Source organism: Bombus huntii, chromosome 9 (assembly GCF_024542735.1).
Source record: "Bombus huntii isolate Logan2020A chromosome 9, iyBomHunt1.1, whole genome shotgun sequence".
NCBI classification, from domain to species: Eukaryota; Metazoa; Arthropoda; class Insecta; order Hymenoptera; family Apidae; genus Bombus; species Bombus huntii.
The window spans coordinates 5,074,205-5,097,500 of record NC_066246.1 but is presented as its reverse complement, the minus strand read 5'-3'; the positions used below and the strand labels follow the sequence as shown (position 1 = coordinate 5,097,500).

At 50.1% G+C, this 23,296-nt stretch overlaps 2 protein-coding genes across 4 annotated transcripts in view; both read right to left on the bottom strand.

Moving 5' to 3' along the window:
- Nucleotides 1-7,657, bottom strand: part of LOC126869486 (inactive tyrosine-protein kinase 7-like) — a 37,774-nt gene extending 30,117 nt beyond the window's left edge. Inside the window, exon 1 of the mRNA XM_050626094.1 lies at nucleotides 7,403-7,657. Coding sequence (XP_050482051.1) covers nucleotides 7,403-7,442 — 40 coding nt within the window. The 5' untranslated portion in view covers nucleotides 7,443-7,657. The remainder of the gene's footprint in view (nucleotides 1-7,402) is intronic.
- A 317-nt stretch (nucleotides 7,658-7,974) lies between these two features.
- LOC126869498 (homeobox protein otx5-B-like) lies at nucleotides 7,975-20,391 on the bottom strand. 3 transcript variants are annotated; one of them, XM_050626122.1, is made up of 7 exons: nucleotides 19,425-20,391; nucleotides 13,043-13,390; nucleotides 12,747-12,898; nucleotides 10,621-10,805; nucleotides 10,263-10,383; nucleotides 9,973-10,179; nucleotides 7,975-9,894 (listed from the first exon to the last, which is right to left on the bottom strand). In XM_050626122.1, the coding sequence occupies exons 2-7, from the start codon at nucleotides 13,296-13,298 to the stop codon at nucleotides 9,793-9,795; spliced, it is 1,023 nt and encodes a 340-aa protein (XP_050482079.1). In that variant the 5' UTR covers nucleotides 13,299-13,390; nucleotides 19,425-20,391; the 3' UTR covers nucleotides 7,975-9,792. The 3 variants fall into 3 exon arrangements, with proteins under 3 accessions (XP_050482079.1, XP_050482083.1, XP_050482082.1); XM_050626126.1 differs by having other exon boundaries at nucleotides 13,058-13,390; XM_050626125.1 differs by lacking the exon at nucleotides 19,425-20,391 and adding an exon at nucleotides 16,988-18,818.
- Between the last annotated feature and the right edge of the window lie 2,905 nt (nucleotides 20,392-23,296).

Genomic DNA, 23,296 nt, shown 5'->3' with positions numbered 1-23,296 from the left:
ACGAACGTAGATGCATGTCCCTAGAGTAATTCCGCACAATTTGCCGATTGCCGCGGGTATCTGCGCGTCGACGATTCGAGTCGAGCAAGAAGAACCAGAGAGGAAGATAATATCCGAATGACATCCGTGAAATACGCGACAGGTGTTCTTCGCGGAGTACGTATTGAAGCGTGCGCACCGGGCGACTGCTATCGAGAGAAAGACGTCTACTCGTTCAACGAGCTTATTAGTTGCTCGTTAATAAGCTTCTCTACCGAGACGGAACGATTTAAGCTTCCTGAGCTAATTAGGCAAACCTTCTGATCTGATTCCGACACGTATCGGCAAACTCGGCTTCTAGTTTCTTCCACGTTCCAACGAATTCGAGACAAAAAGCGAGACGGATACGTTGCCGGTAAATTGGGAGAGAGAGAGAGAGAGAGAGAGAGAGAGAGAGAGAGAGAGAGAGGTTGGCTAGTTTTTAATCGTTTGTGCTCAAATCGTACACGAAAAACTCGCTTTCGAGCAACGTCCATGAACAAACGTTGGGAACGAGCTGCAAATAGTGGGGCGTGCAAATTAAACGAACCACATTGTACCAGGTAGGGTGGTGCGGCGACGCGAGCAGAGCAAAAGGCGGACACGGACAACGGCGTAGAGGGAACACGGTCAGAAAAAACGAGTGCAAAGAGAAAAAAAAAGTCGTAACAAGAATCATCTGTTCGAGCATATTTTTTTCGCTTCGTGAACGTTACCGCTTCCGCGCTGTAAAAAATGGATAGGAAATGGATAGAAAAAAGTCTGGAGCTGGGAACTCGAGCGGCAGGCGTCCGCGCTCGCGATTCGCAGCCGTACTCTCGGCGTATCGATCGATCGCATCGCCGATTTTGCAAACATCCATCGCGACGTATATACGACGCGTATACTGTGGCGCGTTCGCGTACGTGTGTAGATTACGTTCTCTCTGTACACGAGCTGAAAATCGATTGTTGCGTTTCCATGGCTGGAATTCAAGCTACACACGTGCACGGTCAACGACGAGCCCGTCCAATGCGTCCAGGTATTCGGCCTGTTCACGCTTAACGGTTTTCCCAGAGCTAGCTAATTACCTCGCCGGCGACATTATCGGTGAACTCGAAATAACGCGGGTTTGCAGTTCGCCTGAATGGTCAGAGTTCGATCCCGTTGTCCACGATCCGCAACAGGAAAAGGGAAGAAGTCCTTCGAAGAGATACGCGAGTCGCGATGAAAATAGAACCTGGTCCCCGATTGAAACTTTCTTGTTGTTCGGTTTCACGGTTTCTGCCGCGTTCGCGGAAGTCGATTAACGTTAGTTTCGTGCGATTCGAGACGCCGCTCGTTCGAAACGTTAACCCCAGGAATGGCCAGATCCGTAATGCCCAGTCGTAAATCTATCCCAACGGACCGATGCTCTTTTATTTGCCTCGGTTCGGGTCCGCGTCAGCCGTCCGGCCTAATTGCGGGGCCAGGTACCAGACACCGTTGGCCGGATCTCTTGGTCGTTTCTAAATTTTAACCGTGTCGTTGCGGGGGAAGGCAGGGGATCCTGTTATTATCTCGTAGTAGATCAAAATTATCCTTTAAAATACAAAGGAGGAAGAGAATGGCGCGAGGTGGAGATTCGAAGAACCGGTAATTTCCAGCGCGGTCCATTCCAGCGAGCTGGTAATTTTCGACGAAATTTCGAACTCGGTTTCATACCGCGCTCTCGTGACTCTGCGTGGTTAATGACGATGCTCCCTCTTCCGGTGGATTTGCCTGGCCGAGAGGGATCTCAAAAACCGAGAGTCGAAGAGGAGAAAGAACGCGCTGCTTTTGAAACGAGCTCGTGACGCTGCACGTCGACGCTCTACCGAGAGCTTATCCACGACAGTCGGTCGAATCCTAAAAAAAGAATGCACGCGAGTCGGTTTCCGAGTCGTTCGTTGCCGATCCTGGAACCTTCCCAAGGGGTAAACACGACCGCTTTTACGACCTACTCTCGAGATTACTTTCCTCCCCGAGGCAAACGTCTCTCGGTCCAGCTAGCGTTCCGTACTCTCTCGTTCGACGTGTGCAGCTGCTCGCGCCGCTTTATGGCGTTTACACAAGCCGCTCGATTTTTCGGCCCCTGTACGCCACGCCACACAGCGACGCTGCACTTCCGTGTGCGACGAAGAGCAGAACGATCCCGACGCGGACGGCCAACCGACTCGTAAACCACCGAACATCGCAAAGGACGCGCTCCTTTCCCTCCACGGTTCATCCACTTCCGGCCAACTTCAAAGTAACGAGCGGAGCTATTTTCTGCCGGATAAGAGAGATCGCTTCTCGCCTCGGAACGATCGTCGGAGGAAGAAGGCAAAAAATGTTTGATTATCACTCGCGTCGTACGATCTCCTCGCAGCCGCCAGTGCGAGAGAACGAAAGTTCTACCTCGTCGAGCGGAACTTGCCTCGTTACGAAAGCTTTTCGTTATCACGAGCGTGCGAGCGAGCGAGCGCGGGCGTGTGCGCGCGCGAGCACCAGCGACCAGGGCCTCTCACGCTAACGACCGGCTCGTTAAAATCGAAAAATCATTAGCCGGATGCCTTTCGAGTTTCTTCGAGATTCCTCGCCGGCTCGTCGAGTTGCCCATTTACCGACATCTTGAAATTCCGCTGGCGAACGCGTGCGCGCCATCCCATTAACGAGCCGGCCGACCGTGTTACAGGAAAATTCTACCTTTCACCGTTTTGCCAAACAACCCGCTAACGAACTGCTGGCGGAGAAAATTCGCAACGTCTCGCGCAAAGGCGACTGTCGCGTTTCGAATACGGTTTCGACGCGCGCGATGGACAACGTACGTATCATATCGAGCGCAATGAGCGCCGCTACATAATTCATCGGACGTACGTAGAACGCGCGCGTTTTCGCAACGCGATCCGCGGTTGTCTATGTACGCGTCAGCGATTTACGCGCGAGCCGCGGTTGTCACAAAGGACGAAGCTCGACGCGTGTTTTGTGAGCTGCAGTGAAAGGACGAGATTCGTAGTGGCGGTTAGCGTGCGCGTATTTCTACAGGGTCCTGGCCACGGCGTGTGCCGCGTCTGCTCCACTCGTTGGGACAAATGGTGTTCGGAGTGCCGCCTTGCAGACGCTCCGAGTAGCGTGAAATTCACACTCTCGGGACGTTTTTCACGATTCTGAATGCACGCTGAGAGTCTCCTTTCTTCGTCTCGGGGTGTCGACGCGAGCAAGTCGGGTCTTATTTAAAAAAGAAAAAAAAAAGAAAGAATCCAGAGGAGAAAGGAAGGGAAAAAGAGGAAAAGAAAAGGAGAAAAACAGATAGAAGGAAGAAAGGAGAAAGAGCCGGCCGCGCTACCCAAGAAACCGAGCAAAGGGAAGAAGGAGGAAAGACGAGCGGCCGAGGATCAGCTTGCTAGAGTAGCGACGCCCTTTTGACAGTGAAAAAGTAACGGCACTCTGTCGCGCTTCGCGGTGACCGACACAAAAGCGAACGACGAATTAGTGGTGCTGCGTGGAAGCAGCGGGATAACACGTCCCTCTCATTTGAAATTTCTTATCGCGCGTCGTTAAAATGAAGTTTCTGCCTTAAAAATTCCTTACGGCGAGCGAACGTCTCCGAGCTCGGACCGTCCGTTATTCGACGCGTTCGAATAAAACGAAATTTCGCGGAATAGACTATATATAAAGGGAGGCGGTCACGCCGCAACGAGCAAAAGTAAAACGCTCGCAGCGAAGAAAGGCGACGCGGCGAAAAGCGTTGGCCACTCGTTAGACGAACGCTTCCAGACGCCTGGACGCTGCAGCGCTTAGCAGCTTACGCGTTTCCACTTATGAATATCGCGAGACACGTGTCGCGAGCGCGCAGACACGACACGCGTTGAAAGAGACGAGCACGAGCGGACTGACGGACGATACGTTCGGGACTCGACGCGTTTCTCTACGGAAGAAAAGTATTCTCGATCGGGATGGGTAGGCTATAGAGAGGTATTCGTGTAAAAAATTGAAAAATCAGGTAGCGCGAACGAGCTGGGAAGGAATACGCGACGACGGTCGCATTCAGGTTGCGGCATCATTCGCGAATCAAAGGGAATTCGTCGAACGGAAAAGGCCGATCGAGCGGTCGGAGCGTGGCATATTTCAGTAGTCGCGCGCGTGTAACGACGACGCCCGAGTAAATTTCAAAGAGGCCTATCGGGTTGTACGTCGCCTGCTCGAAATATATTATCCGCGTCTCTTGCGTTCCACGCGGGTCATCAAACGCTGCTTTTGCCCGCGCCGAAGCGTTTTACGCTCTTTCAGGCACAGCCTGCTGCCGCACGCAACTCGCAATGGAAAACAGACGGAGAAAAAAGCGAAACGCCGGCAGAAGAGCCATTTCCTGTCGAAATACACGTCGCCGGATATTCCGCTATCAACCACGATACGCTATCTATTTGTCGCGATGACATCCTCCGAAAGTTACCACCCTTTTCAGCTTTGTTTTTGCTTCCATTTCCCGTTAGCTGCATTTCCGTGATTATCGCGTTTGCGAGACCTATCGTTTTCCGATTGCCACGACCGTTATCCGTATTACACGCGACTACCGTGCTGATGCCTATGCGTCGGTTCGTCCAAAGGTGGAATTTCTCGGCGAAGAACGTTCGCAGAACGACAGGCACGGACGAACGGGAGCCACGGTTCGCGCGAAACCTTGCGAACGAGTCGGGCCTTGCCAAAGAAAAGAAGCCAGCGAAAGTGACGCGGAAGAGAAAATCTTGGAAAGTGTTGGACAACGAAGCAGAGCTTGTTTACATGGAGCACCGGTAACGCTTTTTCCATCGTGCGCAATTTTTCATTTTCAACGAGACCCTGGAGAAAGCGACGAGGTTGCGGTGGCGAAAGTTCGCGCGACCGAGGAGCAGGGAAAGCTGGTAATTTCGCACCGGAGGATATGGGCGCGCGAAAGCCAACGACGAGCGAAGCGCGGGCTGCTGCCCTTGCACGATGTGTCGCGGTTCCCCGAGAAAAGCGTCGTTTTCGCCCTTTATGCGTAAATAGCCGCATTACGCGCGGCCTCTGCTTTTATTCGCTCTCTTGCGAGTCGTTCCACCAGCCAAGGGATCAAAGGGCTAATACAATTTTTCTTGGTACCTCGGCCCGTTGCCCTGCAACCCTCCCGTCCGCTCTCGCCGCCTTCTTCGTCGCGCGCGTTTACCGGCTGCGCGCCACCCGACCGGCATCACGGTTTCAGAAACACTTTAGGACGAAAGAGAAACAGCGCGTGGATAAAGAGAGGCACGACCACGCGGAAAGGAACAGAAACAGAGAGTAAGTAACTGCGAGGTTGAATAACATTCGGTGTATAAAATAGCCGTGCACGCCGGCCCACGGACAAAGGGCCTTTAGTGGCAAGCAGTGTAAAAAAGACGTAGACAGAGAGCCGAGAGAGGAGGACATCGAAGAAAGAACGAGAGACGAGGCTTGCCGTCGATGGCGAAGGAAAGAGGTGAAAGGGAAAGAGAGAGGAAGACCGAGGAAAAAAGGCCGAGTGTGCTGGTACCCCTTTTCAGGGCACAGGACGTCTCCGAACGGCACGGCGGGACGGTCGTACTCATCCGTAACCCGAGACGTGTAATTAGGAGCACCGGACCAAGATGAATAGCCAAGTGGTCGGTACCGGGGCAACAGGCAGAGAAAGGAAAAGTGGGGCGAAGCGGGGATACCGGCGATATGATCCATCCATCGGCAACCACGACACCACGTCGAAGAAGAAGCCGTGTGCGGTGTACGCCATCCTTGCATCGGCTTGCCGATCCATGCCAAACGATTCGATCCGATTCGACTGGGTTCGAGAGAAACCGATCAAAGTCCCGCGCGAGCCTGTTTATGCCGCCGCTGCAACATCGCCGTGAACGCTCCCTCGACCCGCCTTAGATCGTTATTTATGAACACGTATCCAACGTGTTTTTATCGGTAGCCGGTTTCACGCTTCGCAAAAAAGCATCCGCGTAGCTAAATAATTTTCAGAGGCGGGCACGATCGAAGATGCAGCCCAGATGGTCCGAGTCGGCGATTCTATTTGAACCGCGGTCCATTCCATCTTTTATAACGAGTCCTCGGCTCCAATCTAAATTTAAGCCGCTGAATCGTACCGCAATAGCGTAGCTAAAAGTGCATTTTGCAATCGGAGCGAAGATCGATTCGAGGCGCTCCAAATACGTATTTACAGATCACGAGATAAGGGCGAAACGAGGCTTTCAGCGAAAGACCAACGAGTTGCTCGTGAACGGTTTTGTAAACAGAGGCGAGAGCACGGCGATAAATCGGCCGGTTGTTTGGCATTTTTTTAAAGGCCAGAAAAATCTCTCTCGTATCTTGCACGGCCGGTGTCGTCTTTGTCCGACTAGTGTTCGCAGCCATCGCTACTAATTACACGTGCAGCCGCACGTATACGACGTTACCGTCGATATTAGGTAGGTGGATACGTAATATGGCCCCCCTTTTCCGCCGAGTCTGCGTATATTCGCTTTCTAGGTGTGCATGGCTATCGAACCGGTTCTCCTCTTCGAGAGGGAGAGATGGGGGGAGAGAGAGAGAGAGAGAGAGAGAGAAAGAGAAGCGGCAGGAGTGGGTTACCGGCCGGCATCATGGACGATGGAGAAAGATCGTAGCCAGCATCCACCCGACTACCACGCTGCCAACGATACACCACCAACACCACTAACCATCAGCAGCGCGGCATTGGCATCATTATCAACGACGTATCGTCGTACATCGGCCGCGCAGAGATCGGCAGGACTGATTCGGCCTACCGACTGCAAATTGCAGCTACAACTCGTTCTTTTCGAATGGCGAATTCGCCGACGGTGTTAAAGGCCCATCGATACGGCTTTGCAACCGCGCTCCTCTGATTATCAGTCAATGCTCGATATTCTTCCTCCGTACGTTCTTTCCATCCTTTGATGTTCCGTTCCGGGAATTTGTATACCCTCGGATGGAACGTTCGTAAAAGACGCGCGCGATTAACGATGACATGAAAATAAGATTATTTACAAATAAAACGATCTGGAATAAACGCTTCGGCACGGAATTACGTTCGCGGAGGAACGTATTCGTTGAAAAAGAGATTGCAGTAGCAATGAAATTGCTCGTTGCGGTGGTTAAGACCAATTAATCGTAATTATAGCAGGACCGGCGAAAGAAGAAAGCAATGGAGCACGATATAGGATCGACGAGTTGTAAAACTTGGGATAAACGATTTCGAGCGACAGACGAAACCGTTTCTATCGATAATATCGTTGCTCTTTCCCCATCCGTCTTTTTTGCGATTCACTGACACCAACAAGGGTAAACCTCGAGAGAGAGAGAGAGAGTGGGGAAAGAATCCTTCGAATCGTAGTTACGTGCGTATATTGTACGTATATACGGTACTCACGAAAGCAGAGCAAAAGCGTAGTTGCGTCGAGACGCCACATCCTTTCGATGGCTTCGACCTGAAGAAACACGCGGCTCGAAACTCGCTCGGGGAGAGACTGAACAGGAAGACCGTTCCCGTGTATCAGAATTCTCACGTCGCTGTCATTCTATTTTTCTTCCGTGTGAAGCTTGCTTGCCGACCGACCAACACACTACGCGAAACCGGGAACAATCCAACCGAACACCACGGAACGACGCGTGATACTGAGGGCCACTAACCCACGCCGCGTCGTAGCGACCCCTGCTCGCGGGGTTCACGGCCGATGCCCTAAATCAGCCTGTTGCCGCTAGATGCTGCTCTAAATCGGCGTGTCCAACTAGTTACCGACGCGTACGCGAACGGTTCTTGTCCACGATCTAGTGCGCGATATTTCAAATTCAAAAATTTCCATCGAAACGAAATCGCTAAGTGCGGTTGCGTGCTTCTACGAAATGGTTCCGGATCGTGTAAAATTCAAGAAAGAATATTTAAAAAATAACTGAAAAAAGAAAGTTGGAACGGTGTGAAGATAGTCGAAAGAACGATAGAGATTACAATTCAAATTTGATATATTATTTCATACATCTTATTACACGTACGTCGTTGTTGTCTCTGTCGATAATCGTAGTATCGTTATCGATAATATTTATAATAACAACCTAAACGACCATATTACTTACATCCCTACGTTTACTATATCCTTTTTTTTTTCTTTTTTTTTTTGTCACTTTACATATTGATTTTTATCCCTCGACCTCTTTGTTACGTATAACGTACCGACCTCTGCGTTAGTCGAGGTGCCAGTGATTGCGCAAATGAGAAGTGACATCTCGTTTCTTATATCGACCTTAGTGAAAAGGATCGAAAAAGTGAAAATATAAATTTCGCCTAGCACTCTGTGTTGAGCATGCGCGCAAATTTTTTTTTTTCTTATTTACACAGTATTATATTCAAAGTAAAACGAATTAAACCCCCATCATAGATTTATACGAATACTAGAATTAAAATAGCGACCTTTGGATAACGACGATCATCCTCGAAATGTCCTATCGGTTCGTAATTACTTTTTAGAAAATGGTACATATGTACACAGATGATCAGCATGTCCTTGTGTATATACAGGGTGGTTGGTAACTGGTGGTACAAGCGGAAAGGGGGTGATTCTACGCGAAAAAAGAAGTCGAAAATACAGAATAAACATTTTTCGTTTGAGGCTTTGTTTTCTAGAAAATCGACTTTGAATTTTCGGTCGGTACGCGTGCTCTTTATCACTTCTCGCTATAACGGATCTCACTGTAGATCGTTGTCTCGATGGAAAAATTAAAAAAAAAAAATTAAAAAGAAAATTTTTGTTCTATATTTTCGACTTCTTTTTTCGCGTAGAATCACCCCCTTTCCGCTTGTACCACCACCGCAGTTACCAACCACCCTGTATATATATATATATAACTTATGTACACGGTACGTGTCATGGTATTCGTACACGCGCATATCCGTACATAACTTTTGTTTCTCGAGAAATCTTTAACGAAGATAACGAAGGGCCGACATTATTTTGCCGTTGCTTTTTGCAAAATTCTACCTAGCTACGTTGATTCTTCCAAACGGCGCAAGCCTATGTATATTATATACATGAGAGTGTCTCCCTGACACCGAAAGGTTCGATCCTCTCGCGAACGATTACCTTTGGCACAGTATACAATTAGAAAATTCGTGATTTCGCGCAACAAGATACCTTCAGTAGATGAATTCCCGTGTACAAACGGTATCACATGTGTGTAACACTGACTGTAAGCGGGGAGGAAAGACGACGAAACGCGATCGCTCCACTCCCTCTTGCCCTTCTCGTCCGAAATGCTCTCGTCGATCTCTACTCTCGAGATGACTAGGGTAATAACAAGCGAGCGTACATACAAAGAACGGAAAGGATTCGTGATAATCGTTATCAAATTGCACATTTTAACGTAGAGGAACGATAGATCGAATATACAAAGTACCAAGTTGCATCTGGTTAAATCGAAGGTTACGTCGAGACAGCTAATTTTAAACGGTTAACGTTTCGAATACTTCGCTCGTTCGCTTTGTTCGCGTTACAACCAGTTACTTAGCTCGTACTCTCGAAACGAACACGCCGATTTAAATTCGACTACGTGATTCATTGGAACGCAAGAGAACGGATATGGCACTCACGAGCCATACGGTAAAGTACCGAGGTTCAACGATATGTCTAACACGAAGGGGACCGTCTTTGGCCGTGTTTCGCGTGCCAATAACAGCGATTGCCATTGACTGTCGGAGTAGTCCGTTTAGCTATTGTCGATGATATGTACCGAAGCCTTGATGTTTCCATCAACCGGCGACTCTGTGATTCACTTCCGATCGCCCCATCCGGCGCTGTTATAAAACCAGGACGAAGCACTCTCGTCCCTCGTTTTACTCCATGTATTGTCTAAACCGCTTCCACCACCATCCTACGCATAATTCAAAGAATTTTCTTCGTATATGTAACGAACGATAGATTCTTCGATTCGTTAGATACTCGTGCTTACCACGACGTTTAATTGATGCGAGGCGGGAGAAAGATAATCCATATTAGTGTAATAAGAAGAGTAATTCTGGTAGCACTGTTGTTGAGACGTGGTTGTGGTCCACGCTAACCTCTGATGGTCACCGGGGAATCCTCCACCGCTCTCCGTAACAGCCGGGCTCCAGATACTACTGCTACTGCCTCCACTGCTGTACACCGTTCCCCCTAACTGAAAAGCCGGCAACTCTCTCAAGCCCTTATCCACCGCGGGTAAAAAGTTTTTAGAGAACGCGTTTTTGGTCGATAACTTACGCTCGGTGGGGTCGTACTGGTAGCCAAGAGCAAACTGGTTGCGCTTCCTGCTGGTTTGTACTGAGGAGAATCCCTCAGAAGAGCCGGGGAGCTGGCCGCTGAACCACCTGTACCTCCGCTTCTATACAAACAAATTAAAACTATAAAAAACAGACGTTGCAAATCGATACTCGACAAAGTGGAATGACACGAGTATCTTCGAAAGTGATAATTCAAGACGCGCTACACCGATCGTTGTCGTTCGATCGCCTATTAATCTTTGCATTCGTATTGAAAGAAATTCTCTTTTCGTGAAATAAAAACGACGACAGCTCCAGCTTTATATAGAAGAAATATATCAACGTAAAGCGATATTTACAGAGGTGTTGTGGCAGGCACCGCCGCAGCAGGCGTGGGCGTGGTAGCAATCGAAGGACTTTTTCCAGAGGGCGGATTGTTGCTTGGATTCCCGGAGGGCTTTTTCGACCTCGGTGCTTTGTCCTGTTGTTGTTGCTGTTGCTTCTGCTGCTGCCTGCACTTGGCCCTGCGATTTTTGAACCACACCTACGGCACGCGCGACTTAAAATTTATAATCGTTCCATGGAAGAAACGCGAATATTCGAATACGCGTATTTTGTCCGATCAGACATAGAAAACGAAATACCTCCGTTTACCTACTTTTTTTCAATAAATGGCTGAAAGCAGCTTTCGATCCATATTTATTCCCGTTGAATCGCGGCGAGGTGCAGGTCTCATAGGAAACGAGCACGGAATGGTGTACAGAGCTTTCATAAAGCTGGCGTAATAGCCAATTATAAGGGAATACAGCACCGATGCAACTATCAATTACCAATCAAGCCGGCTTCGATAACACGGAGAGAAACCGACGCGTATCGTACTTGTTCGCGTCCGCTGATGCAACGAAATGACAGAAGGCAAACAAGTTGACGCGAGGGCAAACTTTCGTTGATGGAATAATTTTACCAGCTTCTGATTTTTCCTCCCAACCCAGATACCTCACGCGCGCTTTTCGTTATCATTCACTTTGACCGTCTGTCCACGCTTTCCATCGATGCTACAAGATTAATGCGCGGATCACATCACCGACGACGATGGCGAACGAGATCACAGTTAATAGTCTGCAAATCGTTCGACGAACGTTTGTATAAGTTCCAAAGTCGTCGTTCCCGACAAGCGACGAGAGGGTTCAAATTGCTCGTAATTATTTAATCGAGAAACGACACTTTGATTACAGACATCTATCGACGTTGATTTCGCTGTCGGAGTACGCGACAGACATGGTTCGTCCTTCGATCCGTCGTTCGCCCTCCTAGATTTCCAGAACGCGAGAACGACCTTTGCAGAAGGAGAAGGAGAGTGAACGAAACGGCTGGAAGAACGAAGAGGGTGAATAAAGAGACGAGGAAAAGGGAGGGACGAAGACGGGGGGGGGGGAGGGAGGTGAGAGCAAGGAGGAGAGGGAGAGCAGAGAAAGAGAGGAGCCTAGAGAAGCCCTGCGCGATCAATGTTAGAAGCGGAGAGGTGAGCTTGGGTTTCTACGGATTTTCTGGGGAACGACACGAGCAACCCGCGTTCTGCCACTGAAGCTGCTCCCTGGTGTATGTTCCTACGTACTCTATACGAATTCCCTAGTTTTAACCCATCCTCGTTGCACCGCTAAAGACTTTGCTTTGTCTCGTCGCCTCTAAATCGCAACATGTGGCACTTACGATCGATGTAGAGAGAAAAAAAAAAAAAACGAACGACTATCGCAAAGATGAGTGTTATACAGGCACGTAAAAAGCTATTAGGAGACCGTCAGATTCGACGGGAAGCGCGATCGCGTTGTCCGGTGGTTCGGTTCAATTGAAAAGCCGAGCAGGGGTCAGAAAACACGAGTCGTGAAGAGAAGGTTCCGGTTTTGCAGTCGAGGACGAACGTGCGCAAGACTATGGACCCGGTTGGACCCATTCAATTCATTTACGGGGCTGGGACCAGGTGCGTTGGCCCGCAATTGCGGATGCAGCTCGCCCTTTCCGCCCGTGATGAGGGTGGAATATGCACGGACACGTTTTCGGAGATTGTTGGCTTCGAAAGTCGATCCGCACGACACGAATTCGTTCGTGACAGTGTAGCGATTCGACGATTCCACGAATCGCCGTAAGTCATTCAACCATTTTTGTCACGGAAGTTTCCTTTTTCCATTCGGTGAAAGCTGCCGAAACAGTTCGGAAAGCGTCCCGACCGATGGAATTCGATGGGAATTTTTTTCAACCAACGATGCGAACGCACTTACGGGGTAAACCTAGTAACTTAGTTAACACCCCGTGTCCAGGAAACACGAGCGTTCGGTAAATCGATGTTGCGTACGAGACACTACTACTATCTGCATGCCGACACTACAACCCCTCGGTAACGAAACACCGAGCAACGTCTCCCCGTATCGTTTGGCCGCTGGCAGAAACCGACATCCTCGCGCCTTGCTTTAAAACTATTTCGACATACCTGCACTCTCGACTCTGGTAGATTGATCTTCATCGCTACTTCCTCCCGCATAAAAATATCCGGGTATTTGGTCTTCGAGAACAGTCCCTCGAGAACGTCCAACTGCGCCCGGGTAAACGTCGTTCGCTCCCTGCGTTGCTTTCTTGGGTTACCTTTAACAGAAGACGTCAGGATCGTGATATATTTGCGTGCGAATCTGTCCACTCTAACAAGTATCGTTAAGACTAATAATAACTACAATAGTAATTCGATTAAAACGATTTATTAATAGTATAGAGAGAATGAGGGGCACTCACAGTAGTAGGACTCACCGGCGGGAGTACAACCAGGGTAGCCAATGGTGGAGTGAAGTGCCTCGATAGGCGGCATACCAAGAGCGCTGACGTAAGGGTTGGTCTTGAGGGCGCCGTAGGGCCCGGCCGCGGATGCCCCGAAAGCGGCGGGCCCGAATAGATCGGAGGCCGAGGTGGTGGAGGCGGCGAGGCCCCCGAGATCGGTGGCGCCGGCGCCCCCGCTGCAGCCGGATGTACCGCCGAGGCTGTTCGGCCACATCACCACCCCCTCGGCCCCCACCACGACCACCCGCCCGCCTCGCGGCCGAGTCTACGCAAACCTCCTCCGCTCCTCGCAATTAGCTGCCGTTTCTGAAATTCAAATTCACAACACGGTATTTGCAACAGGCTAATCGCATCCCCTGCCATTCATCGTCTCTACTCTATAGCCCAATGTGGCAGTGGAAACGTCTAAGTGGTCGTGCAAATCGATCGTTTGCACGCTCGTATCTACAACGTAATCGTAGCGAAATTCCAAATTCTTGGGAAACGATTATCATCGGTTAAGTATCGGGTAACTTAACCGCCCACGGAGGAACGAACGTCGCGTTAAATGGAAATCGTGGACAATGGAACGTCGCTGGCCGATATATACGAATATCGAAAGCGATCGCGGAACATGGAAATAAGAACGACGCGGTTGACAGGTGGCTACGTCGGATAATCCAAAGAAGATGCAACACGACTCCGTCATTTTTCGAAGCTGTTCCCTCTCTCCCGTTGACCCCGTGGACGACGACGCGGAGGCTAATTCCGAAAACGTGCCGTCCTCTCGAAAACCGAGAAGGACGTCGAAAAGGGGGTGAGCCCGCGGATGTTTCGAGATACGCGTCGTAGCCTTTCCGTTTCACGTTTAGCCGCTACTTAAGCCGCGTTTTATCCTCTCCGATTACAAAGTCAAGAACGTCGGTCTATCGGTCCCATTCCTCTCGCCTTTCGATCTCGTATCCTCGCTTCCATCCAGACTTGTATTAATTTATTTGTCTTCCCATTTATCACGTCCTCGCGTCTCGCATCTGTAGCGGCGTCGCGTCGCACCATCGGCAATATCGTTCTTCGTCCACGTCGATGTGTCCAAGGCGGGGAGAGGCTGCCGCCTAGCATGTGTTTCGGATTAAGGTAAGCTAATCGCCCGGTAATTAACACGTGCAACGTGAAAAACAATCGGATGACGACAACGGCGCGGAAGGCGACCAACTGTCGTCTCGAAATTGCTCGTCGCTGGCTCGCGAAACGAAGACGACACCGGTCCGCGTGAGAAAAACATTCGTCGAACCGACACGCGTATACAGCGACGAAGGATTTCTATTTGCGGCAGAAGCAATTTCCCGGTTCTCTGTAGATCGCGTTTTCAATGGTGCACTTGCTGGAAATGAAATTTCGCATCGATAAATCCACTTTAATAAAGCATTGTTTCCATTTGGATGGTCGTTGCAACGGAACTACAAGTTTCGTATGAAAGGAACAACGACGCGCGAAGGGTGCTCACCAGGGTACTCGTACGATTACTCGAGCGAAAGTTGCTTCGCTCAAATATGGATGAGATACTCGAGTGGCGCTCGATTTTCGCAGTATATCGTAGCCCGCTGCGTTCGTGATCGAAAGTTGAACAGCGTTTCCGAATTGATCGCGAAACCAGCCTTATCGCGGGTAAAAAGCTACAGTCGTGGAATCGAAAGAAGTCGAAATTTCGATCGATTATAATTCGTCGGTTAACGAGTTATCTGTCGGTGGTCATTGATTCGAAAAAACAAAAAAAAAAAAAAAAAGAAAAAGCGAAAAGCACAGAGGAGGATGAAGCGTTGTTCGAAACGGTATATTCGCGATAACTTGTCCGTTTAATTACGTTCTTTGCCGGAGATCCTTCCTCCGAAATGAAGTTTCAGCTCGGTGAAAGAGAATCCATAAAGCACGAGCTTCCCCGTGACGCCTCTTTCCCGGCACGCTATATTAAAATTTGGCTCACTATGAAAAGAAGGCCAGCGAAGAAAGGGCGGCTGCTCTCGAGGGTCCTCGTGAAGTAAGTCAGGCGCGAATCTCTACCTTTGTGCACTGCTGCGCTTTACACTAGCCACAAAGCACTCGTTACAAGCCTGCCGACGCGACGTATGGCTGAGAAACGTGCAAACAATCATCGGTTGGCAATATTCGGTGTGTGGATTTTTCCGCGAATCACTCGCCCCTTCGTACCTGTGGTTTCTCGCGCTGGACAAGCCGCGTGTCGCCAATCCACCGATATCGGCACAAACGTTTAATTTAAACGAGCGGTTACGAGTCGGAGAAACGATTTTAATCGCGGCTGACCATCGACAAGGGGGTGCTACGGTTTTCGAAACAAAGACCGATGCCTATAGGGGTGTGCGACTCTATCGCGAAGCTGCCACACTTATTTACACTGTCGTGATATTAAAAGTACGCCGCGAACGCGGAAAGTCGAAAAAGGGGGTGAGGTGCTCGAGAATTCTCTCTAGTCGCGGTAGCCAGAAGTAGTCTCTTTATCTTTGTGCAGTTCGGCGCACAGGACAATGCACTTGTTACAGACCGCCAAGTGTGGACAAAATGCCCAAGTCACCACTCGATTGGCCCTCGAGGGCACTCGAGTAGTCTACGACCCTGCTGTAACGCAAAGGCAGAGAGAAACGGTGTGAGTCGGAGAAAGATGGAGAGCTTGCCTTTTCCACCCCCGATGAATCGATCTCCCGCTGCAACCAGTCACCCCCACCCTCGCCCTTCGTCAGTTCGGCCCTACTGCAAACACTTTGTGTTACCAATCGACGTATATACCGGCACGTTGTCCCTAATGACTGTTAAATCCCCATTATTGCGTATCGCGTGTGCGCGCTGTCTCGGGGGTTGCGCGTACGCGCTTAAGAATTCGAAACGCGAATATTCGACGTATAGTATCTGCGAATTCGATGATTCGTTGGCGATGGCCACGTGCGCCTATTACTCGCCCTCTCCATTTCGTCAACCGAATTCCGCCAACCGTGCGGAAGCGACGCGCTTCTTCGACGTTTAATTAATCGCGATCGGATTAAAGGAAGCGGATGCGTTCGCGAATAGTATGGAAAGCGCGTATTCGCTGAAACGATAAATCATCGATGGAGCAGGACCGATTTCTCGCAAATGGCTCGCGCAAATGCGGTTGCGAGGCAGCGTAACGCGATCGACAGAAGAAATACAGCGGACTTGGAGAAGTCTGCGAGCAGAATTTCCGCCCAAGTTATATTCGGCCGCACACAAGAAGCGACTCCAGCGAAGCTACCGCGGAAAGTTAAGTTCCGGTCGCATTGTTTCCAGGAGTGTTTGCACACAACCGCATTGTTCCTGAAGAGCACTCTCTCGCTCCGGGCGTCCACAATGGACGTGTACCGTACGTCGTATAGTCTGTGCGTGAAGAGGAGGGCGGTGCGCGCTGGTAGCACCAGAAAAAGCCAGAAAGTACTCGTCGCGTATTAACCGATTTTACCAAATATGCATTTCAACGACTGGTTGCTGCCGACCGCGATCGTTATTGCGAAATCTCTTCCCGTCTTTCTCTTCGAACGACGGTCGGAATCGCGTCACGAGGTGTCGGAGCGGCGAAGCGTCGGGGATGTCATCGGAAAGACTGCGTTGCGCTTCCAGAGATCGTCCTCCGGCAAGAAAAAAGATCGCATCTTGGTGCTTCAAAGTCGAGGGCGGGCTTTTCCACGGAACAAAAACCTGTCCGCGGGCGTCTTGTACAGAATCGCAGTTGAATACCTCCGCTAAGAGGTGGTATCCACCTAGTCACGAGGAAACGTTTCTTCGCCGAGTCGCATTCAATGCAATTTAGCCCGAAGGACGCCGTTGTTGTGCGTTCATTGAGCGTAAAACTTAATTCCCGTGGAAATACCATGAACTAGACATATATATGTACGTATATACCTATCTTCGAAGCTGTTCTCTCACTTGGATAGTTAGGTTTTATTCTCGGTTGCAAGAAAAAACATTCCAATGGGGTTGCGCTACCCTCTTCTCTTCGGGGATCAGCTCTTCCTTTTTTCTTCCAGTTCTTCCGTTTCCTTTCTTCTTTTGCTTTCACTATTCCCGTCTTCTTTCTACGACCGACCAAACTTACCGATCTCGAGCCAATTTCGAGAAGGTTCCTGTTCCTTGCCGTTCGCACTGTGGCCGCGTCTTCTCCGCAGTTTCGCTTCCAGGTTCTTCGCGCCATCTTAAAACCAATCACACGTGACACGATCCGCTTCTTCGAACTCGTCGCTGACACTCGACGATCGAGATTAGCATCTTCGTTCTCGTTTTCATTCTCGTTTTCCCTCGTTCGTTCGTTCGTTCGTACTTCGATACTCGAACGTTTGCCAATCGTTTACCACGTACTATCGCTGCGTTCTCTCCGACAGACGCCTTAACCTCGTTCTTAAACTTTTTACGTCCGTTTGTTCCATAGGAGCGGGAAAAAGGAACGACATAACGTCCTCGATACATTGCGAAAACCTGATGCCGACTAGAATTCGAAGCGTTCTCCGCTCACGGGAAGGATGTTTCACCGCGTATGCACGACGAGGAGACGGAGGTCCTCCTCGTGGAAGGCGGACCTTAACCGGGAGGGAGGCAAGCCAAGAAGATTACCGTAAGCAGATTATTTCCGTGGAAATCCTGCTGGCCAACTCTCTCGACACTCTGCCACGGTCGAACGTTTCGGCAACCGAATTGTCCCGTGGAATCGTTTCCGCGAACGGACGTTCCGTCGCGTCGTCACGATTCGCGCGTGATTTCCCTCGAAAGTTCTGTCCGCGAAACGTACGCGTTTCGTTACGACGCGGTGTTTCAGTTTCGCTCGACATTCGATCGACAACGAAATCGGTAGACTCGTCGTACGTATCTCGTTGCTATCGTTCATGCAACGAGACAAACTCGGTACAATTCTAGAGAGAAGAAGTTACTTTTTCACGCGATTTGCGAATCGTTTAATGGAACAGTGACGCGAGAAAAAATACGAGCGGATTAAATTTTTTATGACAACGTCGTGTGGTTATTTAACTGCGAAGCGACAACAGGGAGAAAATACCCGCTAACCGATACCGGGTGTAATTAATAAAACGTGTACCGACGCTTGCGTGCAACAACGCTACCGATGGAATGCTCCTTTTTTTATCGGCATGTTATTTTATATAAAAATAAAAAGATGAAACTACCTATTTGTAAATTGTATCGTTTTGTGGAACGCTGAGTAGATTCTTCGATGGTATTTTTTTTTTTTTTTTATAAAACAATCGAAATACTCAGTTTTCGTCGCATTGCTACGTTTACCGCGAGTATCTATTATATGCATATAGTTGCAGATATATTTTATTTATTCATGTATATATATATATATATATATAAATACACGGACAGCTGGAAGTTGCAACGCGCAGTTATTTATGAATCAGTGTAATTTGCCAGTGTTTTTTCGTGATTCGGGAAAAAGTTCTCTCGTTGTTTGGGAATATTGCAGGGCACGTTCGTCCGCGGATTTATATTCCCTCTTTGGTTGAATGAAAGCTCGGCGTACGCCTCGCCGATTAAATGCCGGCATTTTCGAGGTTTTCGCGCACCGCAGCGTCCGAATTTGATTCCATTGGTTGGGTTTGTCCCTGCCCTCCGGCTATCTGTCGCTTTTCTTTTTTCCCATTTACCGCGAAAAGTACTCGTACAGATAACCCTACGTCTATAAAAATTGATACCGTACGATTCTTCTCCCAGTCTCCTAGAGACATTCCGTGGGAAAAGATTTTCGTAGCCAGCCGCGAATCGATCGTAAGTCGAAGCAAAGTGATATTTATCAACGCGAAACGTAGCGAAACGATATCGCGTTCGAACGTTACAAACCAACGACTATAGATATTCGCACGCGTAAATTATCGTCGTTCACCTTGCGAGCGAGCTGTGCCTCGTAAATTGCTAGATTCCGATGTACTCGCAAAGGGAAGCCCAGTCGCTATTACGAAACGAGTAAACATCCGATCGATAGACGAACGTCGTTGGCGATTCTTGGTCACCGTAACGCGCTTCGTGTCGGCGTAAGCGTTCGCGATTCCTACGTCGCGAATATCCAAACGATCTTTTCTTCTTCTTTAAATCAGACGCGCGATCTCTCATCGGTACGGTCGACGCGTTAGATAGGCACGATGTTACCGCGGGAATCACGGCGAACGAATCGTCCAGCTTCCCGAGCTCGATCTCGCCGCGGTCCTTCGATCGACACTCGCAGACGACGCTCGCTGACGACGCTCGCTGACGACACTCGCGGACGACACTCGCGGGGCGGAATGCGGTCACTCGAGGCTGGTCTCCGGGTGAAAATAAACAAGCTACTTACCCGTGGATCGTAGAAATGGTCGGAAGCGACGTGGACGACGGTGTTGCCGTTACGAAAGGGCGTAATCCTCGATAAAGAATCGGCTGAATGCGAGGTGGAGCCGGTGATGCCGGTGACGTTGAGCAGGTTCGAAAACAAAGGTTAGGTATCCAGTGGTTGATCGGTCGCACGGCACACACGCTCGTCGCTACTGCCGCGACGTTTCGCACTACCGAGGATGCCCGATAGAGTATATCACGAATATGTAGACCGATAATGACTATTCTATTCCCTAATCCGGCCGCGTCTCTGTCTTTTTCTCTTTCCGTTCGCGGGATCCCTCTCTGTTTCTCGGCGGTCGGCACTCGTTCCGTTCGTGGCACTGTCTTTCTCGCTCTCTCCTGCCGGCAGCGTTCCGTGTGCGGGATGTGGGACAAACCCGGGACAGATGGACAGGGATAGACGGTAGGTAGAGAGAGCAGCGAGCGCGGCGGCTATTATAGCAGGAGGGCGTAGGAGAGCCCAGCTCAACTTTTCACGAGAACTTTAGTTGTTACGGATCGCTCTCTTGGCCGAGGGGTTATGCGCGAGGGGGGCGCTCGCTCGGTCGCTTGGCTGTCGGCGCGGGAGACCGGACTACGTACCGGTCGAGGGGGGAGAGCCGAGGGGGAGTATCCAACCACGGAAGGGGATGAGGTACCGTTCGAAGAGGGGGTAGTTCTGCCAACGAAGGGAAGGACGGACGAACGACGGAGATGGAGAAAGAACGAACGAGTTGGCAGTTGGTGAAGGAACGAGACGGAAAGTTGGCTGCGTTTGCGCGGAGAAAGAGAAGGAACGCGAACCCGAATGGGAAAGAGAACGCGCGCCAAACTGGCTCGGATAGAAAGGAGTAAGGGTAATCGAGGGAGAAACGAAGCTACGCCGAAGCAAAGTGCGAACGAGACGAAGGCCCGACCGACGTCGAACAGCGTCTGCTCGTGGAAAGTTGGCGTGGCTAGGGCCGTGGCATTGCGACCTAACCAAAGTAGTGGGGAACCAATGGATACGGCCCGCACGAACCAACCTAACCAACCGCGATGGCAACGCTTCCTCACCGTTACGACGCGTTACGTACAGTCCGTCTCTAAAAATATATCCGAGCTTCCAGTTCCTCTTCCCCTCCCTTCTTCACCCCCTTTCGCTCTTCCCTTTCTTTCTGTTTCTTCCATCTATCCGGAAAAGATACGCGAATAGATTCTAAATGGAAGAAAATGGACGGACACGGTTGCCCGCACCGTTCTCCCTCCGGGTCCTCGCCAACAACGTCGATCGCCACGCGAAGATCGCGTTGCCTCTATCGAGGGGGGGGGGGGGGGGGGGGAGGCTGCGAGGGGGAAAGAACGATCGCCGATCTACGAGACGAGACGAGACGAATCGCTGACGATTAGGAAAGGGATCGGCAACGCGGTCGCAAGGATGCGGATCGACTCGTAGCGAAGACGACTTTTCGTTCGACGAATAACGCGTTTCGCGAGATCGTCTCGCAAGGCGAGGAACGTCTGGTTCGCGCAAACGGGGACGTTCATCGAACTTGGTGTTCGCGATTCTCCGCGTCGTTGTATCCGTCGAAGTCGAAACGTTCGCGGTTAATCTCGTTATACAGGCGAAAGAGGAACCCGTTCGACGAACGCGCCAGCTAGTTATCTTTTTCTCGAAACGTCAATCCTCGACTGCGATACTCTCCTCCTTTCGTTACGCCCTGTAGCCAGGTGATAGCTACATAGCTGGGCGTATACCCACAACATAGCAATTTAGCTTGCTCACGTGCGAGCGGTTAATGCTCTTACGGGATTTCGAAAAGATCAGCCAGCATTACTATGCTATTAGCGTAGCTAAAACCGGCTTGCTTCCATAAACCTATACTAACATGCAGCCACTTTATTCACGCCGGTCCATTCATGAACTCTTAGCCAATTTTCCTCATTGACCAATTGACTCGTCGCTCGACTCACCGCCACGTGACACGCGCGCCTGGGCCACCCAAGTTTCTTATTTTTCGCAACCGTAATCCGCCGACGACTCGTTGGAAATCCGTGTTTTGACTCGGCATCCACGACCACACAAAAATGACCGTTTCTTCGCCATTCGTTCCCCTTGTACGCCTGTTTTCGTTCTCGTTTAAACGGTTTCTAGCTCGCGCGAGTCAACGTTATTACAGAAGCCTTACCTGCCACGTAAAGAGTCGAAGAAACGTCCCTGTCGCTAGACGGATCTACGCGTATGCTGGAAAACACAGAGAAGAAAACGGGGTGTTCGTTCGTTGGCGAGCCCGGTTTCGTACGATCTTCGCCGCTATAATTACGTTTAAATCGAGAAAAAAGATACAAAATACTCGCGTCACTTTCGCGTTAAATCGTACGATTATGCATAATGCATCGAGGTAAGAAGCGAATATCGGTTAATCGCTGATAACGCGAACAGCCATGGTATCCTATTTTGCGATATCGCGCGATTACGATTCCTCCGTAAATAAAGCATCGACGCATAACTCGCGTCAACGGCTTCAAAGTACCTGGAACGTCATCGAACGCTGGACGACGCTTCGGTTGGGTTTCATGAAAAACATCACCGGCTCTATACCAACGGGAAATCAGTATCGGAATGTCCGCTACTTTCGCCGTGTATTTTGACGCGTAGGCAGCTCGTTACGGCGACTGCATCGGGCAAACGTTCGCGTCCTCGTTATCTTCCGCACTCGTTCCGCCGCGCCGATTTAATTATCGTAACGCGGCGCTTAAAGATTATTACAAGCGTGATCCAACAGCGGAGGATTACCCGAGTCGTGTCTCGTTCTGATTTAAAGAACGCAAGAGTTCGCGGACAAACGTGCACTCCGTCTGTGGGACGATTCAAAGTCACGCGAGTAACTCTTTCACGTGAATCTTCGTCAGCGGTCGAACGTTTCGAGAGATCGACGAGAAAAGAGAGGACGCGCGACGGAACGAAGGGCGACTCTCTCCGAGGCGCGATTCTGATCGGTAAAAGAAGGATAACAACGGATTTCGAGGTGCGGCGATCAGTCAGGAAACCTTCGGACTCTACACAATCAACGAAGGGCGAGACTCTCGTTAAGCGATCGATGCTCGGCGTCCCGTGGCACACCGCGAAAGCACATTCGTACGAGGCTTAAAGTACTCTGCCAGGTTTTATATAGAATGTAGTTCATGCTCATCATCCCGAAGATCAGCCGGCTGAGCCGTTCGACAAACGGTTCGAACAAAAAGCACCGAAAAAAGACAACTCGGTGCAAATAACCTTTGCTACGTTCTCCGACCTTCCCCCCGGGCCTCTTCCTCGCTCTGTCTCTCTCTTCGCCCGCCTTTCCATCCCTTCCGATTTCCCTGTTCTCCCATCTGTTTTCCTCTTTCTCTCTCTTTTCCTCCTTTCTGTCTCCGTGTAGCTCCTTTTCATCCCGTCGCTTCTGATAGTACCTAGTTGCCTCCCTCTCTGGCTCGCGGTCTCGCAAGGCACACGGCTCTTTGACGAATAGAGAAAGACGGACAGAGGAGACAGGGAGAGAGGGAATTTGAAACTGAGGCAAGCCGCTTATGAGGCTTTCGTGTAAATCACCGGTGAAAGTCACCGAGTTACTAAGTCAATGAATTACTCCGTTCGCCGACCGAGTCAGCCGGGGTCACACACGTCTCGGGGTTACAGGGTATTATCGGCAATCTTCGCGATCAAATCACCGATCGAGGGGAATATTTTTCGATCGCAGATGCCTTACGACGGACCGAACGCCTCCGTATTTTCCCAATGGTCTGGTTTCGATCGATCAGAGAAGACACTTGTCGTCCAACGTTTTGATGTTAATTGGATTCCACCGATGGATCCACGGTGTTAATCCCGCC

Coding starts and splice junctions, on each gene's coding strand:
- LOC126869498 (XM_050626122.1), bottom strand. CDS start 13,298: ATGTGGCCGAACAGCCTCGGCGGTACATCCGGCTGCAGCGGGGGCGCC. Junction 10,806..12,746: donor TACCAGAGTCGAGAGTGCAG/GTATGTCGAAAT, acceptor CGCGTGCCGTAG/GTGTGGTTCAAAAATCGCAG. Junction 10,384..10,620: donor GTGCCTGCCACAACACCTCT/GTAAATATCGCT, acceptor TTGTTTGTATAG/AAGCGGAGGTACAGGTGGTT.